We start from the raw sequence: 24,914 nt of genomic DNA, 5'->3' as shown, positions 1-24,914 counted from the left end.
ACATTAGATTACAACATAATCTTTAAGTACTTGTAAAAAAAATCTAAAACATCTGAATTATATTTAGTTATCTAAATATGCTTAGTTTTTACATTTTGTAACTTGGGAAATTAGGCTGAATAACAAAAAAAATATTATAATTGAAAGTCTAACTAAAAAAAAATCTTCTAACAATAGACAATGTATATTATATACCCCTTTTATTTGTTTATTTCTACAAGTAAATTATAAAGCATTCCTTCAATTATCTTTCTCAACAACAATCTACCTCCGCGGTCACTTCCATGATCGCCACCACCTCCATAGTCATCCTCATGATCACTATAATAATTACAATAAACTCCGTAACAAAAGATCACCGTCTTGAAGCAAAAAACCATCACTACCGTAACAACTACCACCATAGTCATCACCACCGCGGTTACCACAACCATCACTACCAGATCTGTAATGTGTACAGTGTATTTCAAATTCATCTCCCCTTCCTTCATAATCATCACCAAACTCCATTATATTCACTTCTAGCGCCGTTGCGGTAACCACTATCACCATTATAACTTTTTGCTGCTTCTTCTGTAACCACAATCACATCCAAGTCTTGTGAATTAAAGTTAGTCTATACTATTTGTTAATTTGGATAGACGTAGTATAGTATATTAGATCATTTTCTAATTTTATCAATATGTACTACCATTTAATACGCTCTAGTTATTTATATTTTATATGTATGTTTTCATAAGATAAAATTTATGTTCAAATAAGCGCTCATAATGTTGGTTCCAAATTAGGATAAATTTGCCAAATATACAAGCGCTCTCAATAAATTTTAAGATTATAACATATATAATGTCATAGTTAACTTTGTAATATTTTACTTCATTTCCTTTTGGTTGTAATCTTGCGCATCGAATGTACATGATCAAACAATCAGTACAAGAAACACAGACACTTAACGACAACATATACCATCGCTATTTTATCGTTAATTATCTATTTCAAATCATACTTTTTAATCTAAAATAGTAAAAACATCACTTAATTTGGAGCAAAAAAATAATTTTACACATCAAATAATTAAAACAAAGAGAGTACAAAAAGTACAAGAAACCAAAAGATCAAAAAATAAAATTTCAAATCAAACCTCTTGAAGGAAAAACTTCTATTGGGGGCGGTTAAGCTAACATAAACCAAAATATCGTAACCACTGATATTAGAGATGGACATTCGGATGCCCATTCAAGTTCGGTTTGGATCTATTCGGGTTTAATTTTTTGCCTCATTCATGTATTTATAAACTTTGGTTCAGATTCAGTTCACGTCTTTGCAGGTTCGTTTCGGCTTCAGATAACCCGTTGAAATTATTTTAAAATTTTAAAATTAATACATACTTCAAATTTCTCAAAATCTAAAATTAAAAAAAAATAATATGTAACATATAAATGTGAATAATATATGCCAAAATACCTAAACTTAATATAAACATTGGTTTGACTTGAATATTTGGATGGATAATCAATAGACATTTTAAGTATTTTTGGTGTTTTGAATACTTTTAGCTATTTTAGATATTTGCTTTAAACTATTTGTAAATATATCTATAATATTATTTGAAAAATAAGTTTTTTACGTGTCACGCTCACGTTAATTTTAAAAGTAGTTAATATAAGACATTTTTGTAACTTTTTCATTTTTTGATATATTGTTAGTTAGATTTTTAATTTTAATTTTAACTTTTTTTCATATTGGTTTCCAAATAACACACACACACACACACACACACACATAATTTATAAAATTTAAAAACATGGATATAATCTATAAAATTTGATTTAAGAAATGGAAATTCAAAAATAAGATGTACATTTCTAAAAATAATAATTTTCCTTTAAAACAATATATCAAAATCAAAATATATGTTCCTTTTGGATATTTTGTCACTTAGATTTTAATTTTAACTTCTTTCTATTTATTCTGGTGTCAAAATTAAATATATAAAAAAGAAAATATTTATAAATTTAAAAATGATATATATGCACATATGAATTGATTTCATATAAAAGGAAATCCACCAAATAGCCTTGATATTTTAAAAATAAATAAATTTTCTTTTAAAACATAATTGCAAATATCAATAAATTTTAAAGATAAGCTTGATTTTTAATCAATATATTTTATAAAAATAAAAAAAATAACATAAACCAATAACCCTAATAAAATAAAAACTATTATACACAGTTTCAATAATTAAGATTTTCTGATATCTTTGTTTTACATAACCGAAATGCAATGTACAAAACTAGCACGATTGTATTGTAAATAGAACCAAAATAATTTTGATTCAGTTTAGATGAATAGATGTGTAACTCAATACTATATCCAAATTGTAATTACCGAACCAATCTAAATTTCTATAATCAAAATTAAACGCCTAACTAATATAGCTACATATTATTAACTATAATGTTATTATAACTATCTTATACAAATAAATGATGTAATGACTCAAACATATAAATAAATAAATAACAATAAACAATTATTACAATTAAGTTTCTCGTAGTGTTTTTATATGTCTATGAGCTTTCAAAAATTATTGTTTTGTTTATTGTAATGTAACTTTTAGTCGTTCACATTATAATAATAATAATTTTCTATTTTTCATAACAACATATATCAAATCATGTACAGTTTCACTAAAATATATTTTTAAATGTAAGAATATAAACCAAGATAAAATACAACTAAAAAAATTAATCAAAATTCTAACATGTTTAGAACGAGAAAGTATGGTTTAACATGGAGAATTATATGCAACTCAATATACTCGAATGATAACCAAACCAAACAAATATTTTATACACAGAATCATATGACTAATTAAATAATAAGATAAAATAGTTTTTTTTATATACACTACAAAAATCTGACATTAATCAATTATTATAATTTATTTAATTTGCAAATATTTATAATCGTGCAGGAGCACATAAGAATCATCTAGTTTTCAAGTATTTTGGACAACTTCAAAATATCTTATATATTTTGGATATATTATCAATGTTACAAAAAAAAATTATATACTTTCAGATATTTAATCTGAATTAATTAATATATTTAAGTATAAATCCATTTCGGATATATGCGGATACTTTTTGTTTCGGTGAGGTTTGGTTCATGTTCTCTAAATACAAAGTTTTGAACCCCTTTGCATATTTAATCAATTTCAGTTCAGATTCGTTATTACTTTTCAGATTCAGTTTGTTTTTCGTATTCGCTTCAGTATTTTGGATTATGTTCTGTCTTTCAGATTCCGGTTTTTTGTCCCGCGCTGAAATAGTTGAGCCACAAATTTCATATTTCTTTATCCATTTTTGATAGTTGACCTGAAGTTGCAAGGGACGTAGAGTCAGATATATGTTCCTAAAAATATTAGTATTTGTGATTTGATTTTTTACGGATATGACATATTAGTATTTGGTTTACTTCATAGAGTTACTGATATATGAATTTTTTGATTCAAATCGGAACGGATGACGAATCGAATCGAATCAAATCAAAATTTATGAATATTTTGTCTAGCCCTAACTAATGTTTATTGCTATTTCGCAGATTAGTCTTATACTTAAATGCTTTTAATTAGTTTGACTTGAACTGTTGAACAATTAGTATCAATGTTTAAGAAGTCATTAGTTGGTAACTATGCGCTCTATAGAAGGTTAGCGACTAGGCGTATTATACGGAGCTTTGGTGGGGTTTAGACATTAACAAATTATTTGTTTATTTTATATATATTTTACATTTATATAAAATATGTTAGTTTTTAGGCTTAATTATAAATTTATTTTGATAAATTATCAATATTAAATATACAAAACAAAAGAAATTAGACAAATTGGTGGATTTGTACTAATATTATTACTTAATTTAAAATGGTTTAAACCGATTTAAATCAATTTAAAATGGTTTAAACCGATTTAGATCAATTTAAAATGGTTTATATTGGAAAGATTTGTCGCCTATACCGATTTTTAGAACTGTGATTAGTATTTATGACCGTAAAGATATTTACTTCACAACTACCTACTTGTCTATTAAGTCAGCCAATGCTCCTCTAGTCAGACCATCGTAGTCAAGATGGTTAGAATTATATCACACACGCAAGATGGAAAACGTGATTTTTGTTTCCCGCAAAGACGTAGACATAACTACTGCTACTACAATACTTTCGTTACTAGATTAAGATCCGCGTCATGCACGAAATAAATATTATATATATAAATTATTTTATGTATTATATATTTTTATATATTATGAATTAATAAATATATATTGAATAATTAAAAATCAGTAACTATTACATATACTAGGTTCTTGTCCGCGCTACGCACAGATTATTGGTCTGTAAATTTTGAAAATGAAATTTGTTGTATGAAAAATTGAAATCAAGGAAACAATCTATAATACAAACTATTTTAGAGTTTGTCATAGTACAACATAAATACATTCACTATTTTATTGAAATAATTTTGAGTGTTGTTTAGATTCGATTATAATTTGTTTTTTAATTGTTTGATGTTAGCTTTCCAATAAGTTTGCACTGGTATTAATTTAATTTATATAAATAATTATGTTTTTTTGTGTATTATTTTATATTAATTTAATAGACATGATTCTTTGAATTAATACTTTTTTTAAAAAAAAGTTACATTCTATAAAACATTTTTTGTTGTTTAAGATTTTGTATTACTTTTAGAATAGTTATTATATATTTCATTTCAATTCTTTTATATTAAATATTATACATGTTAATTTTAAGTTGGCTTTTAACTTATATATATATATATATATAATAAGATGGATGTTTGTGACTAACATAATTTTGCTTTTCTATTTTGATGCTCAAGTATTGATGGGTGCACGTATGATTTACATATATTATATGTAATACTATATTGTGTATTATTTATATATTTTTAACTATTTTTTCCGTACAATAGTGTAGTAATGTAGTATGTGGTTGTAAACGTATATTCTCAAACCATTATAAATCTATATTTATAACAAAAACATATTATTGTATTTTTGGTGGAGTTACATTTTTGTGGTTTCAACTAATAATAATTTGTAATTATATTTATTTTGTATAGCAGTATTGACGTATTTATAAGTGAATGTACTTATTAGTTTCATTTTGATTTGTATTTAAAAAAAAAAATTCATTTTGATTAGAGAATGTATTCAGCGTAAGTGTCTTTGTAGCGGAAAATCAAATTTACAGTTGCTTTAATGCTGTAACACAAAATTTAGAATTTAGTTTTATATAGAAACAATTGGATTAAGAATTGGAACATTTCAAATTTCTCCATAAACATAAGATATGTTTGATTTCTTCGACCTTCTTAAGAAACACAGTTTTGTATTTATTGACATTTGTACCAAATATAGAAAAAAATAAAGTTTAATTTAAAAAAGGTAATGATGCGTGTATCTTTATAAAAAATGTTATTGTATTAATAAATATTTATTAGAAAAGTATTACGTTTTTGGTTTAGATTAGCAGCGTTTATATTCAGATATACATCTTCATATTGGTATGTCCTATGTATGATAGCGAAATGGGTACCATTTGGGAGCTTTTAATGCTCAAAACAGTAATTTAATTATTTCCAAAACAAATGGTTAGAATACAGTATATAAACTCTTTGATTTGAGAATTTTTGATGCGAGTCTTTCAGATTTTTTGAAACACTCCCAAAATAAATAGATGAGATAGAGAGTTTAGGTGAGAAATAATTGATGCAATATCCTTATTAATGCACACATAACATATCGTTTTGTATTATAAAATAAGGTAGAGAAAACCATAATTATTCTCTACTATTCTAAATATAGAAAATAATCCTTTTTGCTCTCATAACCCTTCTAGTAAATTCTCCAATAGAACTTTATCTTCGGAATTTGATTCCGAAATGATCTTACAAAGACTTTCAATGACAAATGCGATGTTTGGGTTTCTCTTTAGCCACTCTGCTAACCATAGCAAAAAAAATACTTGTTTCATAGATTCAAAGTCAACTATCATTCCAAAGCTTTATATAAGATATATAAACACAAAATAGTTTGATCCTTTCCAAAAGAATCTTTTCATTCACTTGAGTGTGTGAAGACCAGCAATAATCTTGTACATAACAATTCCAAAGATATTTACATCGATGTGGTTCCTGTGATGACGGGTTCTACGTGCTCCTGAGATGCATAGTCGTTTCTTCTGGTACTCTCTTGAGAGAATCATGAAAAACGGAAAATGTGAATTGGTTACTTGTTGACGAAGTAACTAATAATATTCTAAATTTGTAAGATAGATGGGAGACATGTTACTTACTGCAGTAACAAAATGAGTATTATCTCCAATACCTTTCTTTAGCAAGACCAACGCCTGATTATTTTGGATTAAAATCATCATCGAAAAAACATATTATGATTTGAAGTCTCCGTATATTACCTGGTCAAGAGACATGCATCTAGTTAATGCATAAAACAATGAAAATGGTATGTTGTAAAACCAGATTCTTTAATGATTTACCTGGAGTTCATGCAAATAAGCCAATCCTTGAGCTGCACGGAGCATGATCTCAAGCATTTGTTTCCATAGCAAAAAAACTCTTTGTGTCCTCTGAGCAATATCCTAAGAGCTGCACTAAGTTTAAGTCACTAACTACGCCCAATAACTAAATCAAGCCATTGCTTGTGCCCTTTTATTAGAAACAGATGATCAATAATATCAAACATAAACCTTTTTATTAGACAAAGTTCGAATACTACTGTTTTCATAACCAAGGCATAACCAATGACATACATACCTATTGACTTTATCGTTTGAATCTCTTAACAGCGACAACAAGTGGAACATAATGAGAATCTCCGCCAGTTGCAGTTGGATCGTTAATGATGGCTTTATAAACACTACCAAAACCACCTTCACTGATATGAAGAATTCTATCAAAACCACACATGGCGTCACTGATTTATTTGTATGAGAAAATAAGACAGTGTACCTTTGGAGAACTGCAAGTTATATTACACTTCAAGCCATTAATAATAATTTCTTACTCTTTAAGCTGCAACTGGGCCAATACTTTCCAGAAAGTTGCGCCTTACGTAATGCATAATACTGGACATGGATGGAGAGGATGACCATCAACCAACCTAAGGTGGCCAACAACATCTACAACAGAGACAGAGTTATAGTGCGAATTTGCAAGGAGAAGTAAGTTGATGGGGGATATGGGCTAAACTCACCATGAAGATCACCTCTGAGATCACAATTGGCTTTAAAATCTGTAAAGGAGTGCATTCTGAATCGGTCTGACAAAATTGGGGGGACTATTTTCTTCAGGCCCTGAAAGGACAGAGTCGTGTGTAAAGCAAATAACACGCTTCTGATCAGCTACACGGAACATAGCCTTGTTGTTGGAGTGTGTATATGGAGCCATGCTTGAGCCGACTTTCATATCACTCGAGACGGTTTTGAGCAATGAAACCTTGTGCCACAGTACCCTATAGATAAGATCAAAGTACTATTTTAGTCAATATATAGAAGAAGCATGCCTATTATATGGTGAACAAACAATAATAAGCGATGAATACTGGATTGATTTATATCAGAAAGCTAAACAGTATGTCTCCTTTGGCATGGTTGCAAGCTTCCAAGGAATGAAGAAACATCATCTTCGAAGTGGATGGTCCTGTGACAGCCACTTGACTGAAGAAGAGTGCAGAAGCATTGGCAGTGGTGTCTTACTGTCGAGTAGCCATGGTATTATTAGGAATGGGTCAATGAAATTTTGCGACTGAGAAGGAGATTGATGGGGATATAAATATTCTGATGAGGGGAACACAGAGAGTTGGACGTTTCTAATGAGTGAGTAATGATGGTTACTTGAAGAGCCATCGGAATCGTTGGTTAGGAGGGATGCACGAAGCTTCGTCTTGAAGGGTGATTAAGGAGCATTGAAGGTTGGGCTCGGTTTTTTCATTGATGAGGATACATGCGTTATTCCGGAGGAGGGAGATAGACAATCGATTTCGAGAGCTTGATGTCGAAGGAAGCGCCTAGGGTTCGCGAGGAAGAAGCTGCAAGATGACTACTGGACCTCAAGAAAAATAATAAGAATGGGCTTAAACCTTTGCTTGCTGCAAAATGAATGATGGACCGTGATGACATGGCAAAATGATTGGTGGAGAATTTTTTTGTCAATGTGGCACCCCTCTTTGGCTTTCAAATTAGCTCCTTTTATATAGTAGAGATAATTAAATTGGTACGGATATAGAAATAAATTTTATTAATCTAAACAATAATTTTTTATTTGATAGGATATATAATTAAATTTAAATGATATTAACATACATAGTATATTTTTAATATTAATGTCTGCTAAATAATGTTTTCTCCTCAATGTTTTTTTTTATCATTTGTATCTTTTATAGAAAAACTTTAAATTACTAATAACAAATTTTTTATTGTGGGATTAATCGTTTTAGTAATTTATATATTTTTTTTTAAATTAAGTTGTCAATGTTTGTTCAAAGCTTTTATCAAAAAAAAAAATTCAAAGTAAATTTCGAAACTAAAATATTTATGTATTTTATATTGTATATAGTTTAATTTAAAATGATATATATATATATATATATATATATATATATCTTCTAATCTAAATAATTAATTAAATTAGAATTTTTACTTATATAATTTTATAATCATTTGTATTTTGTCATAACAAAAATTTTAAACTATGGATCACAAAATTTTAATTTGAGATTTTAACAATTTTAGTAATTTATAGTGGTTTTTAAAAAATAAAAATATAACATATACAGAAAAATCTAATTTTTTATTATATGGTTAATGTATTTGTTTAATTTATTTTAATAGTTTAAAATTAAAAAAAATATGATAGAAAATAAACTAATTTTTATCAAATCTTTTTTATTCAAATCATTAATTGTCATATATACTTTAGCCACATTTGACAATTCTGTAACTTTTATTTAAGGAAATAATAAGGGATATTAATAATGAATTTATGGTTACTTCAATAAAAAACTTATTATATAATTAGATGGACCAATTTATTTCTCTAGTGATTTTAAAAATCATTCTAGTAATAACACTCCGCACCACATCTTGCAATTGGTGACAGGGTGTATAACAGTCAAGAAAAATCTGCATAAGCGAGGGATACCCGGAGACATTGTGTGTGCAAGATGTGGTGCGGAGGAGGAATCAATCAACCATGTGTTTTTTGAATGCCCTCCTGCACTTCAGACATGGGCTTTTTCAAAGATTCCAACAAATCCAAATATGTTTCCGACAAGTTCCCTCTTTGTGAACATGGATCATCTTTTTTGGAGAGTGCTTCCACAGATGGAGGATCATCAGTTTGCATGGATACTATGATATATTTGGAAGGGAAGAAATAATAAAGTCTTTAGTAATATGGATGTAGATCCGCTAGATACCCTTAAACTGGCGGATACGGAATCAAAGCTTTGGGCTGAGTCGCAAATTCTGACTGATGAAAAGAGAGTTCAACAGGTTGGTGCAATGGTTCTTCCGTCAATCCCAGGAAGATGGTGTTTTACGGATGGTTCCTGGAAAGACAATGATATTTTCTCAGGACAAGGATGGTATAGTACTCTAGAGGGATTTGCGGGTTTGATGGGTGCAAGGAATGTCCGGACGTCCCTTTCTCCACTTCATGCAGAAATGGAAGCTTTGTTATGGGCAATGGAATGTATGAAAAACTTACGACAATTTCAGGTTACGTTTGCAACGGACTGTTCTCAATTGGTGAAGATGGTTTCAACACCAGAGGATTGGCCAGCATTTGCAAGTTATTTGGAGGATATAAACAGCTTGAAGGAGAGTTTTTCCTGTGCAAAGATTATCTATGTCCCAAGAACGCAGAACAAGCAGGCGGATAGCTTAGTCCGTAGCGCTAGGAAAGAAACGTCTCTTGTAGTTCACATGGATCAATATCTCCCACTTTGGTTCACAGAGTCTATACGAGTGTGTAAAGTAGATGAAAAAAAAATAATAATAATAATATATAGGTGATTTAAAACAGGAGAGTCAGCCTCCGGCATTAAATTTCTGGCTCATGTATATGAAAGGGGGGGGGGGGGGGGGGACAAACATTATTAATACAATTTACAGCTCATCTCACTGGTCATTTCTATATTGGACTCACTAGTGTTCTCTAAAATGAAAAGTCACTTACTTTTGTTTTTATTCAGTAATTATCTTCCACATATATTCAATAAAATATGACCTGACAAGCTGTCACAAGAGTGAACCAGACTTTGTTAAAGAGTTTTCGTATGGAGTATTTTAAGTTTTTTTTTCTGTTACCTGCAAAACAGCAGGAAGCGGAAAGACCAGAAAATAAAAAATTCAAATAAAACCGCTTAAACCAAATACTTAAATTGGGCCCGGTTAAGGTAACTAAACCGAAAATCTCGTAGCCACTGAGATAGTTGAGCCCGGACATTTGGGTTCGGTTCAGATTTATTCGGGTTTCAGGTTTTGGGGGTCAAAGATTCTACTCCCATTCGAGTATTTCTAAATTTCGATTTGGATTATGTTCGGATCTTTACGGGTTCGGTTTGAGTTCGGATAACCCAATTAAATGATTTTAAAATTTTAAAATTCATTATACACTTTAAATTTTTCAAAATCTATAAATAAAATAATATATTGCATGTAAATTTGAATAACATATGTTAAAATACTTAAACTTAACATATAAATTGGTTTGATTTGAATATTTTGATAGAGAATCAATAAATTTTTTAAGTATTTTTGGTGTTTTGAATATATTTTAGCTATTTTAGATATTTACTTTTGACTATTTGTATATATTTTTGAGTATTTTAGACAGCTTAAAAATATCTTATATATTTTGGATGGTTTTTTATATACATTAAATCTAAAAATAATTAATATATTTAGATATATAAATCTATTTTGGATATATTCAGGTATCCGAAATACTTCGGTTCTACTAGTTTTTTGGATCGGATTCGGTTCGGTTCTTTTTATTCAGTTTTTTTTTCCAGTCTTAGTTGGGCCACAAAATTGATATTCCCTCAGTTCCTAAATGTAAGATGTTTTAGGTAAAACACGGTTATTAAAAAATCTATTTTTGTCTAAAATATATTATTAAAACTATAAATTAAAAATACCAAAACTAATTACAAAATAGAACTATTAAATTTGATTAGTTATACAGTTTTTTGATAAAGTTAATGTTATCGCTTTAGGTATTGGAATATAAAAAGGAGTGAATATTTCTTTATCGGTTTTTGACAGTTGACTTGAAGTTACAAGGGAGACGCAGAGTCGCTTCTTCTCCGGGGAAACAGGTAATAATCTGTTCCAAAGCTTTCTGCAGAAAATATTTCTCCTATCGATAACTGATTTGGTTATGGAATTGCTTCGATCTACAGACATTATGAAAAATCCATCACTGTTTTTTTTTGGTCAAATAAAAATCCGTCACGGTTTAACGCAACTTTTTCTCTCTTGATTTTGCTTCTTCGATTTAGTGTTTATAGCTTCACTTGACTTGATAAAGAAAGACATAGACAGAGAGAGAGAGAGAGAGACATAGTAGTTTGCGTTTAGACAGACCCTAATAAGAGAGAAGTAAGAGTCTGTAAAGTAAAAAAAAAAAAAGTCTGTAATCAGATATGAGTTCTTGAATATATTATATAACACGTTGTTTTTTTGGTTATTTCTCTGTTTGATTTAGCTGAGAAGAAAGGTCGTTGACCACTAAGTTCTCATGGCTTCTGAGGAACCCTCGAGGCAGCAGACAGAGAAGTTGCCAAAAGATGATCCAGCGCCAGCCATCAGAGACATCCTCGAAATCGTGGATAATTTGCATAAGAAGTTTGTCCCTCCATCCCAAAAGGAACAAGATCTAACAAAGTCTAGAAGCCAAGGTTTTAATCCCACCAACCCCTCACAAGCCCCTGAGAAGGAGAGGCTGGAGAAAACGAAAAGTCTCCCTGTACCTTCTTCAACCGAGCAGGATGACACCGAGCGTTATATCCCTAAGCTGAGACGTAACCTACGTCTGCTCAAGGAGGACGTGGTGAAGCTGCAAGACCTTCGCTGCGAAGTTGCGGATGAGGTCGGGACACATATCACTCCGCTTAAAAATCTGCTGGAAAAGGAAACATCCTCCACGGCTAAGTTGACCAAGGGTATGAAGAAAGATCTGGAGGATATCAACAAGAAGATCTTTAACTTGATGTGTCAGGTCCCTTTGTTGCCCAACAAACGCAGAAAGCCTGGTGGGTTGGACTCCGAGGGTGGCGAGGGAGAGAACAACGGCAAAGGTATTGAATGCTTGCCTGCTATCCACGTCAATGAAGAAGATCTCAAAAGACTCGCTGTTTTCAGAGATGTAAGAGACAAATTCAAGAACCTTAGTACTGACCACAAGAGGATCTGTCTGCTGAGCTTTGCTGTTTTCTCTGAGAATCAAGAGGTGAACAGAACAATGCTGATGTACTGGTGGATCGGGGAAGGAATTCTGCCTGATCAAGTCAAACCTGAAGATGCTGTGAAAGACATTCTCAAGGAGTTCATGGAGAAAAGGTTGATTGAGCCTGTTGAAAACAAACGCAAAGAGGAGCCGAACAGCTACAAGATGACCCCCTTTGTGCATTCTTCAGTGGTTCTCATCTCAACAGAGATAAAACTCTTTGATATTTATCATAAAGGGAAGAAGCCAAGCATGCACAAATCAGACCTGAACAAGGTCTGTCTTGTGGAAGGGTCATCAAGCCAACAGGAAGCAAAAGCTACAAAAATGCCAGACGTGAATCTCATCGAGACAGTGTTCAATGTCTCCGAGAGGTTTCCCGATTTCGCGTTCAAGTGGTTCTCTGAGGACCAACGATCAGCCAAGAAGAAGTTTGGTCCTATGTCAAAAACTGTGTTCAAGTCCCTCAAAGTGTTTTACTTGGGCAGGTGGGAGAGAACGGCTAAGCGACACATCGAGGTAGAGAATCCAGAGCTCATGAGACACTTGAAGCATATGACTAAACTAAGACTCTTGAGTTTTCAAGGGATCTCGAGAATTGAAAGGCTTGACGACGCTGTCTGTAAGCTCCGCGAGCTGATCATCTTGGACCTTAGAGCATGCTATAACTTGGAGAAGCTTCCGGAGAAGATAGATTCGCTCAAGGCGCTGACTTACTTGGACATCACGGATTGCTACATGATAGACCGCATGCCTAAGAGGTTGTCCTGGCTGAATAACTTGGTGGTTCTCAAGGGGTTTGTTGTGAGTGATGCTAATGATGAGGAGAAGGTCTGCACGCTGGCTGAGTTGGTGCACTTGGAGAAGCTGAGGAAGCTGAGCATTACGATAAACAAAGGTGATTTCAGTGTGAATGATCTGTTCTTGGCAGTTGAGGAGTTCAAAAGTCTTGAGAAGTTTAAAGTGGCGTGGGGAGGTATTAATGAACACAAGAAAGTTGAAGCTACTGGTGGAGTAAAAGAGTTCCTAAGAACGATTTCAAACGTTACAAAGGGCCAAGCTGCTGAAGCAAGAAAGCGTCGCAAGGTTCCAGAGCAGCTTCCTAAGAAGCTGGAGAAACTGGACCTGCAGTGTTTTCCTGATCCGGTTCTTCCCACATGGCTTCAGCCACATAAACTTGGTGGTCTGAAAAAACTCTACATTAAAGGAGGAACCGAACTTACTGGATTTGGAAAGTTTGAGACTGATGAGTCAAAGAAGTGCGAAGTCAAGGTCTTGCGTCTGAAATTTCTTCCTAGGTTTAAAGTGGAGTGGAGAGAGCTTGGGGAACTCTTTCCAAATCTGGAGTTCTTGGATAAGTATCAGTCCCCTCAAGTTAGTTTCTGCCCCTGCGATGGAATTGGAATCTGGCGCAAAAAACCTCAAGTCAAAGCTACTCTAAACTAAAAGCTTCCACCTGTCCCAAGCCTTCTTCTGCTATTGTGTTATGTTCCTTTTAATTCTCATTGTTGTTGTGTGTATTTGCTTCTCATTCTGTATTGATGGTTTGCTTTCAAGTGGTGTTGTTTGTGAACACTGTTGAATAAAGGAGCTTGGTTTGTTTGCTTTGCTTTTTTTTTTTTGTGATGCGCATTTTTAAATGCATTATAATTTAACTGAAATGATCTTACCATATCTCTATCCACATATGTTGAGAGGCTAATACTAAAGAACTCTCATAAACTGCAGATGCAAGCGTAGGTAGACAAGAACTATGTATCTCTCAAGGTTTTGTTCAGTTAAAAGATCAACACTTTCAGATACTAACTCAAGAAACATGGTTGACATTGAGAGAGTTCTACATAGATATTCTGGATTATTGATTCAACAAAAAGACAAACACGAAAATCAAGAAAACGAAAACAAGCTTGATAACACAATGAAAAAGAGCATTTCAATCTTCTCAAGTCTGCAGAGGTGGAGTAGTTCTATTCTCTTCTGAAGTGGTCTCGTTGGCTGAACCGTCATGTGCAGTACTTTCAGTGTCAAGAAACACAGGAAGAAGCGTGGCCATCAGTCTAATAGCTAGAGGAAGACCACGAGACTTGTTCATCTGCTCGTCTATACATTTCGTGTCGTCATCTTCCTCATTTTCTTTGCGTGCTGCTTCATATATATCCCAAACACTCTAAGGATCAGGCCAAAGACGACGGATCTCATGTTCCTCTGCAACTAACATCTTGATCAGATTCTTTTTCTCATTCCTTGTTGTGTATATGACTCTTCCACCAGAACCTTTAGGGAATCCATCTCAAAGATACTTCCCCATCTCTCATCCTCCTTGAGTTTCTCCTCATGGTCCTGAAGCTCCTCGTTCCATTTGTCCTCTTTTCGCACATCATCAAACACAATCAGATACTTCTTCAGCCTCAGATTCAAGTGAAGTAAAAAAGAGCAAAGCAGAGAGCTCCTTCTCTTCAGCCGTCTCTTTATCAACTGTTCCAGTGATGAATACTAAAATTCATTCAGAAATAAGGTTTATGAATAAGAAAACTTGATCAACAAGTAAACTAAAAATAGAGAAGCCTAGGCTATGATGAAAAGATATTCTCAAATGTCTCCTAAAAATGAATACTCCACTGAGGAGATTGGTTCACTGGTGAGTTTCTTTTGATCTGTCAGCATTGATTATTAGATAAAAAATTAATATCTACATAGTATTATATTTATAACATAAGAAACTTACTTCTTCAGCGGTTGTTCCTGTTATTTTTGAACCATCTTCATCAAATAAAAAAAAATTGCAGAATCATTTCCATCATCCACTATTACTTCAATTCTGAAACCGAAGAAATTTGATTTAAATTTAAAATTTAATAATAAATGAATATATATATATATATATATATACTATTTACTTTTATAACTAAAATATATAAAATAGTGAATAATACCTCAACACACCAACAGATTGTGATTTAACACATTTTTGGCAATAAAGTGACAGTTAGGATTTTCTCAATTTGGTTGAGCAACTTGAACATAATATATAATTCCAACCACTATGCGAGACAATGTTAGTAGTGGTTGCCATACACATCATTGTCTTTTTCTGCAGTTTATAAGGTTATAAGATATTAGAAATAATTTTATATCATAACAATTTAATTAGATATTTCATATGATGAAGAATTATTTATAAGATATAGTTATATTACCTGAGGAATATCAGATGAAATGAAATCCAAAATATCATTAATAGAATTTTGGACTTAGAAATCTCATTATTTATTGAAAGATTTTCAACCATGTAGCCAAGGTTAAACAAACAACCATCATCATAGTTAAATTGTTTTCAACTAATTAGGCTTAATTTTAATAAAATAAACATCCAAAGTAAATAGTACATTTTTCGAAAGTGAGCACCATAATCAAAATCATAATTCAAACATAATTTAGTTCCAGGAGATATTGACAAACAAATTACACCTTGGTATGTCTTGATCAAAACACTTGTGATTCTAAGAACAATATTATTATTTTTCACTTAGAATAGATACAACAAAAAGCTGAATATAACTTATTATTTTGCTTGTATTTTGCTTATTTTTTCTTGGATTTTGATTATGTATTTCTTTGTTTTCACTTATTTTAATCAGTTTATTGCCATCAGTTAATGTCATGTAAACTCGGAATAATATTTAATGAAATAAGTTGAAAAAAAGCAAACAAATGTCAAGGCCAAACTGCAAGAAATGAGCCTATGATTGAAGGATCATCTCGCCTTTTCAAAGGAAAAAGAGCGATCTCTTTCCAAATCATACCTGGTAGAATGGTATCACCAGGAAACTTGAAGCTTTCCGAACAAGTTCAATTGGAGGCATCTTTTAGAATGAAGTTGTCATTCTCTAATAGCTCTGCCACCATGAGCTTCAATTGGTTGTCTTGAGATAAAGTTTACAATTTTAAATAGTACATTTTTCGAAAGTGAGTAACAGAATCAAAATCATAATTCAAAAATAATTTAGTTCCATGAGATGCTGACAAACAAATTACACCTTGATATGTCTTGGTCAAAACACTTGTCATGATAAGAACAATATTATTACTTTTCATTTAGAATAGATACAACAAAAAGCTGAATATAACTTATTATTGTTTGTATTTTGTTTATTTTTTCTTGGATTTTGATTATGTATTTCTTTATTTTCACTTATTTTAATCAGTTTATTGCCATCAGTTAGATATCATGTAAACTCAGAATAATATTTAATGAAATAAGTTGAAAAAAAGCAAACAATTGAATATGTTTGTATATTAGTGAGCAGTTTGAACAACTGATATATATCCAACATTTGATGTTAAAAAGCATACATCCCATAGGGAACCAACATATACTAGATTATAGTTTTTTTATTATGGCGAATTTAGAGAAAAATTCACCATGGGTAAATGTCAAGGCCAAGATGAGCCTATGATTGAAGGATCATCTCGGCTTTTCAAAAAAAAAAATAGCGATCTTTTTCCAAATCATACCTGGTAGAATAGTATCACCAGGAAAATCAAAGCTTTCCGAACAAGTTCGATTATAGGCATCTTTTAGAATGAAGTTACCATTCTCTAATAGCTCTGCCACCACGAGCTTCAATTGGTTGTCTTGGGAAAAAGTTGACAACCAAACTTGCAAACTCCCTTCTGCCCCAAACAAAACCAACTTGTTTCCACCCATCTGAGTGTTCCATTCAAGCCAAAGAGAGGTGTGTCTCGGTTAGCCCATACATACTTCTGAAACTTTATATTCCTATACCTAATTACTAAGTACCATTTCTTCTTACCTAGTCTAAATAACCCTAATTCAAAACTCCCTAGATATGCTGATTTGATTAACCGTTATGTGTATAAATTATGTATGCTGAATTACTATATATTTAAGTAGGGGGGTTTCATGCGCCTTGAGCAGTTATAATAATTTTCAAGTAATATTTTTATTTTAATTGATATGAAATATAATTATTATTATTTTTTTTAATTTTATTGGTTTAAAAATTAAAACCATAAAACCAATTATTTTAGTTTGGTTTAACAATTTTGAATTTAAATTTATTTAGATTAGGTTAAATAAATTTTTATTTTCTACAACAATAACAATTATATTAAAACTATATGTATGCAATATATATATTCAATAAAATTTGATTTTTATTTATAAAACATTGATTAAAATCAATCTATTAAGTAATCATTTTACTTAGATAATTTATCGCAATTAAACATGAATAAATTTAAAATTTGGAAACTTAAATCAACTGTTTCTTTACATTGTTTAATATATTTTGGTTAAAAGTTCAAACATGTAACTATGTACAAAATTTTGACTTGATTAATAATATCTAGGTTTTATACTCCTTCCATTTCATAATAAGTGTATTTTAAGGTTTTTGTACATGATTTAAAAATTGTTAAACTTTTTATTTTAAATTTATTTAATAGTCTTCCTAAAAATAAATATTTATATAGAAATTTTACATTAGTGGTGATATATGAGTTAATAGTCATTGCCATATATAAAAATCATTACCAAAAAATGTTTATAAAGAAAATTGTACATGTCACAATTAGTTTGTTGTCATGTCATATTTTTCAAAAGCCATGTCATCTTTCTTTTGTTGATACTGAAAGTGGTGACGATACATAGACAAATCATTTTACAAATAATTTTAAGGGATTTTTGGCAAGACTATTAAAATATATTATTAAATAATAATTTATATATCACAACTAAATTAACATATATATCACATTAATAAAAATAAATTAATTATAATTATCAATAATTTTTTTACATCAACTTATATATCATATTTTGTATAAATAGACATATTTACCCAAATTAAATTGTAAGTGTGTATCAACAAATACAAAACTAAAGCAACATTAATCGAATAATGTTTTTGATAAAGCAAACTAAAACAACACTAATAAAAATATTGTTTTTATAACATGAAATTTCAACTCTATTGAAATGTAGATAAAATCAATTGAAATAGTTACATCAAATAAAAAGAAATAAGACTTCAAAAATACATTTATGATTTTTAAACCATTTCAGTTAAATACTAAAATAATAATGTCTAAATGTAAATTATTTTTTTTTTAAATAAAGAATACCATATTTATTATTTCTACACACAGTGAGGAAAAATCATAATGTTCCTTAAGTATCTAAAAAGATTTTTAGGGGTTATGATTTTGACAAAATTTCTTCTCATCTCTCTCCTATTTACTTTTTTCTAATTGTTTTTATTAACCATACATATATAAGAATCCAAACCATTTTTTTAAAAGAAGGTGCACTTCAAAGATAAATCTTTTCTCTGGATATTTAAATGAAGCTCAAAGCATGGTCTCATATTCGTGGAAGCCACACATATTTAGTATCGTGGAGTTGCTTCAAACTCGGATCACTTAAATCACCGGAATACGCCTACTAGTAGACCATCCATGTATAGTTTTTTTCTAATTGTTTCATTATTAAGATACTCACTTAGAACCTACTGATGGTCATGCTCTTATGCAGAGAATAGTGACAATTCACCATTCTTGCTCTTGCATCTTGAAGAAACAGACACAATCACAATTCATAGCTTTTGCGCTTGAAGATACGCTCACTGAGTCACACATCTCTTTGGGATAGTTTTTCATGCAAGTGCTGGTATTTATTTTTAACAAATGCTATAAAGATGAGTATATTCATTTTACGATTTAACAAGGTGATAATCCGCACCCTGCGCAGAGTGAATGGAGTACACAAAATTATAAATTTTAATCTATAGATATTGAAAAAATAAAAGAAAAAGTGACATATTATAATAGTATAGATTAGCAGAAGTAATGTTTGATATACAGATTGATGCAAAGAAACCAATTTGGGATTGGAAGTTTACTGAAGTTTTTTTGTCAAAAAAAGTTTACTGGAGTATCTGGGTAACGATAATATTATTATGGTTGAAAAACAGTAATTGTCTTATTATCGAAGTTTTATAGTTATATTTTATGGTTGAGAATGTTTTTAGTGTTGTCACCTAAGTAATGGTAATTTGGTTAATAACACATGAGTTCAAGGTTAATTTATAATAATGTTCCTCCTTTAATATAAAAGGATGAATACTATTTTTTGTGTATGCTATTTGAGGATATAAACGTGTTTTTAGTGCTATTTAAAGATATTTCTATTTTATTTGTATAAAGTCAAATACATAATCTATAAACACTAAACTAACCAGTTCTATTATTTTCAGTTATAATACCAAAATGTCATAAGTTATGATAAACTAATTCATTTTGTTTTATATTCAAATAAGATTAGAAAACAAAATATTTTTTTTTTGGAGAATTCTTTATGTTGTTATTCTATTACACTTAGCCGCTAAGTCGTCTCGTCTGTCCCCCATGCAAAAGTCATTGAGATTAGGCCTGGGCAAAATAACCGGAACCGAAGAACTGAACCGGAACCGAACCGAAATACCCGAAACCGGAACCGGACCAATACCCTCAAATACCCGTACGGTTCCATTATTTTTATATCCGAAATAACCGAACCGAACCGAACCGGAACCGAACTGAGAACCGAACGGGTACCCGAATATATAAAAATATTAATTATATATACATATAACATCACTAAATATATATTTTTAATTTAAAATTCTATTAAAAGTATCTGAAAAAGTTGATGATAACTAAATTATTGTAAAGTATCCAAACTACCCGAAAGTATCCGAAAATATCCGGATAGTTTTATCCAAAATATCCAAAGTAATCCGAAATGTCCAAATTTTTTATCTAAATCATCCTAATTATTTGATATTTTACCTTAAATACCCGATATTTTATCCAAATTATCCGAACTACCCGAACTATCTGAACCCGAACCGGATCCAAATGAGAACCGAACTTTTTCCGGATATTTTTCGGATCCTACATTTACTATCCGAACCGAACCGAACCCGAAATTATCCGAACCGAACCGAACCGAAAATAAGTCAAGTACTAAATGGATCCTCTAACCCCTATCCAAACTACCCGAAACCCGAAATACCCGAACCGAACCGAACCGATACCCGAAATGCCCAGGCCTAATTGAGATAATCCAATTTACTGTATCGAATTTCGACATAGCATTAGAAAATTTTAACAAAAGCATTGAATTTACTGAACTTTAATAAGCTTATTAAACTCTTGAGTCTTTGTTTATTCCATCTCTTGTCTCATTTGCAATTGACTGATGTTGCAGGTGAGATCCGGTCTCACTTTTTTTTTGAAGTATACATGGGTATACTGGTCACATAGAAATGGTCCAGACTAGTTACGTGTTGCCATGTGTCGGTCTTTTGTCTCTGGCGATGCCGAAATGTTAATTCCCGCTTTTCACTTTTTTAACGAGTGGGAAAACAGAAAACAAGTAAGAAAAACAACGCTTCTTTGACAAATGTGTCTTTCTTTAGTCGTTTTGCGAGAGGTACGTAAAAGCTTTCTAGGTAGGGAAAATATAAAACCTTTCTTACCAATTACCTCAAGTTCACAAGTTGATTACTGATGTGGTTTATGTTATGGAATATCTTCAAAAAACTTGATCTAGACATTTTTTTTTTTTGCAAATTGGGTCTTGTGTGTGTTTTAGGTTTCTTCTGGGAGCTGAGAAGAAAGGGTTTTCATGGTTTCCAAGGAGTTATCACCAGAGGTGCCAAAGAAAAAAGATGATCCAAAGACTGCAATCCAAGAGATCCTCAAGATCGTGAACCAACTACATACAAAGCTTCTTCCATATCAGAGGCAAGATATAATAAAGACGTCTGGAAGCACTGCTGCTGGACTCAATAAGCAAACATGATCATAGACCAATAACCAAAACAAGAGACTTGAATCAGTGACAAGTTCACCTGATGTTTTAGTTGGCCAAGAAGATTCTGAGGATGTGGTTCCCAAGCTGCAACTTAATCTACGTAAGTTGAACAGTGATCTGATTAAGCTACAAGAACGTAACGAAGACGTTGGATATGAGGTGAGGAAACATTTTACTCCACTTAACAGCCTGCTGAAGAAAGTGGAGTCTTCAAAACATGAGTTTACCAAAGGCATGAAGAAAGAATTGGGGGATATCAACACGAAGATGTTTAACTTGATGACGAAAGTCCCCATGTTGCCCAACAAAGGGTAAGAAACCCAAAGGATCAGATTCTCATGCTGGCTGAGGTGGACAACTACGGGAAATGCATTGCTTGCTTGCTTGCCTGGCATTCATGCAAATGATGAAGATCTCAGAAGACTAGTTGTGTACAGAGATGTAAAAAACAAGTTCAAAGAGCTTATGGGCTTAAAAGAAGTCAAGGGCGAGACATACATGTGGGAAGTGTGGGTTGAGTTCCTTTCTTATGCAGCAACTTAGTGTGGCGCTATCGAACACGCGGCTCAGCTAAGCAAAGGTGGAGAACTCATAGCTTTGTTTGGTTATTGATGGCTCATTTTGGATTAGGAGACCAGTTCCAGATCAACCAAGGAGGTGCCATAACCAAACTTATTATAAGCAAAGTGATGTTCGAATGACGGCAGAAGTAGCAATTAGTTCCTCAATTTGCTTCTGTTGTGTTCGTTTGTCGTATAATTACCAGATATAGAATCATCTGCATTTTAGTTCTCATGACCTTCATGTTTATCTTGTGCCTTGATTTATGTGAGCTTGATTGTCCTACTAGCCAAAACAGAACTCTCCACTAAATGATGTTCCTTTTTATCCTACATACAATCAGTTAACAAAAAAAAGCTCTTTATATGTGTTAAATTTGAACTTCACTAGAAGATTCTGTGACAGGACACGTCACCACTGTCCGTAACGACTCCATAACAGTTTTGATGTTATCATTATCTGTTTGGTTTTATGATTTACATTCACATTAGGATTCCTATTTGATTTGGCTTTATCTAGTAGTTGGTTTTCCTATATATGTAAGCCTCACGGCATATTTAGCTTATTGTTATAAAAAGAACTGGAATTTATTTGTATCGCAGGAATTTATATAAGGGCAAAATTTTATACCCGTAGAAAATTATAACACTGAAAGAAAGTGTTTATCTGAGAGAGAAGGGAAGATTGAAGTGTGTATTTGAAACGATCGAACTTGATCGTATATATAAAGAAAAAAATCTACTGTGTAAATAGTGCAGCGGGCCCCACATCATTTATAATTTCAACTTATGCGGCGCTGTGTTCTCTGACTTTCATAACACTCCCCCTTGGGGGCCGGTGACACTATCCGCCCCCGCTTAACGTCTTTGTTGCCTCGTTAAAAACCTTTCCAGGAAAACCCAATGGGAAAAACCATAGTAAGGTAAAAAGAGTACAACCACGTAAGCTCCCCCTCGAATAAGCAGTCATAGATCCTTTTGATGACGCATTCCAATGTTATGGATGTGTTTTTTGAATACCGAGGTAGGGAGTGATTTTGTGAAGAGGTCGGCTGCATTGTCGCATGATTGGACATATCTTACTTCAATCTCTTTCTTCTTCACGAGCTCTTGAGTGTATGAGAAGAACTTCGGATGAATATGCTTCGTTCTATCGCTTTTGATATATCCGTCCTTTGTTTGAGCAACACATGCTGCATTATCTTCATATAAAATAGTTGGCTCCGTATTTTCGCCAATCCCGCTGCTTGAACAGATGTGTCGGCTCATTGATCTCAGCCATACACATTCTCTACTTGCTTCATGGAGTGCAATGATCTCAGCATGATTTGAAGAAGTAGCCACGAGCGTTTGTTTCTGGGAACGCCAAGATATAGCAGTGCCTCCGATCGTAAAAACGTATCCTGTTTGCGATCGGGCTTTGTGTGGATCTGAAAGATATCCTGCATCTGCAAAACCAACCATTTGACCTTTTGAACTTTTAGGATAAAATAAGCCTAAATCAATGGTCCCTTGGAGGTAACGAAAAACATGTTTGATCCCATTCCAATGTCTTCGGGTTGGAGATGAGCTGAATCTTGCCAAAAGATTCACAGCAAATGATATATCAGGCCGTGTACAATTTGCAAGGTACATCAGCGCTCCAATTGCACTTAGATATGGTACTTCCGGACCAAGTATCTCTTCTTTCTCCTCAGGTGGTCGAAATGGATCACTTTCAATATTAAGTGACCTAACGACCATCGGGGTGCTAAGAGGAGTTGATTTATCCATGTTAAATCGTTTCAACACTCTTTTAGTGTATGTGGATTGATGCACAAATATACCATTTTGTGAATGTTCTATTTGTAGGCCAAGACAGTACTGTGTCTGTCCTAGATCTTTCATCTCAAATTCTCCTTTGAGATAGTCTGATGCCTTTTGTATTTCCTTTTGAGTTCCGATAATGTTAAGATCATCAACATATACCGCGATTATTACAAATCCGGATATTGTTTTCTTGATGAAAACACATGGACATATAGGATCATTCACATATCCTTCTTTTGTTAAATGTTCACTGAGACGATTGTACCACATACGTCCAGATTGTTTTAACCCATATAATGATCTTTGCAATTTTATTGCACATAACTCTTTAGGTTTGGAACTTAATGCTTCTGGCATTTTAAATCCATCAGGGATTTTCATGTAGATATCAGTATCTAATGATCCGTATAGATAAGCTGTAACAACATCCATGAGACGCATCTCTAGATTTTTATCAGCTGCTAGACTCATCAGGAATCTAAATGTAATGGCATCCATAACTGGAGAATACGTTTCTTCATAATCGATTCCAGGTCTTTGAGAAAAACCTTGAGCCACTAGACGAGCTTTGTATCTCGTAATCTCATTTTTCTCATTTCGCTTTCGAACGAAAACCCATTTGTACCCAACTGGTCTCACATCTGCAGGTGTGAGCACAATAGATCCAAATACTTTTCGTTTATTAAGCGAATCAAGTTCAGCTTGTATTGCATTTTTCCATTGTTCCCAATCATGTCTCTTTTGACATTCATAGACAGATTTTGGTTCTGGATCATCGATTTCTTCATTTATTTCACTTGACACAATATATGAGAAAGCATCATCAAGGTCATTTTGTTCATTTCTATTCCATATCCTTTTATTATGGATGTAATTAATAGAAATCTCATGATTATCTTTCGATTCATGATGCTCTGATTCATGATGCTCTGATTCATCAGAATCCTTATCATTTATTTCCTCCAAAATATTTTCTGCTATTTTGGGTGCATCATATATTTCAGCTTTCTTCTGTTTCCTAGGATTCTTATCCTTAGAACCAACAGGTCTACCACGCTTCAGGCGTGTTTTTGGCTCTCGTGTGTCATCCTCCTTTTCTTGTTCATT

At 32.1% G+C, this 24,914-nt stretch overlaps 1 protein-coding gene across 1 annotated transcript; it reads left to right on the top strand.

The window, feature by feature from the left end:
* The first annotated feature begins 11,318 nt into the window (after window positions 1-11,318).
* On the top strand, window positions 11,319-14,162 carry LOC106375381. Its single transcript, XM_013815272.3, has 2 exons — window positions 11,319-11,427; window positions 11,817-14,162. Exon 2 carries the CDS (start codon window positions 11,850-11,852, stop codon window positions 14,001-14,003), a length of 2,154 nt encoding a protein of 717 aa, XP_013670726.1. The 5' UTR covers window positions 11,319-11,427; window positions 11,817-11,849; the 3' UTR covers window positions 14,004-14,162.
* Window positions 14,163-24,914: the final 10,752 nt, after the last annotated feature.

The sequence above is a fragment of the Brassica napus genome, chromosome C7 (assembly GCF_020379485.1).
Source record: "Brassica napus cultivar Da-Ae chromosome C7, Da-Ae, whole genome shotgun sequence".
Taxonomy (NCBI): domain Eukaryota; kingdom Viridiplantae; phylum Streptophyta; class Magnoliopsida; order Brassicales; family Brassicaceae; genus Brassica; species Brassica napus.
The sequence above is the reverse complement of the archived record's forward strand: the minus strand, read 5'-3'. Positions and strand labels throughout refer to the sequence as shown.

Excerpts from the sequence above, each read along its gene's own strand:
- LOC106375381 (XM_013815272.3), top strand. The coding sequence starts at position 11,850 with ATGGCTTCTGAGGAACCCTCGAGGCAGCAGACAGAGAAGTTGCCAAAA.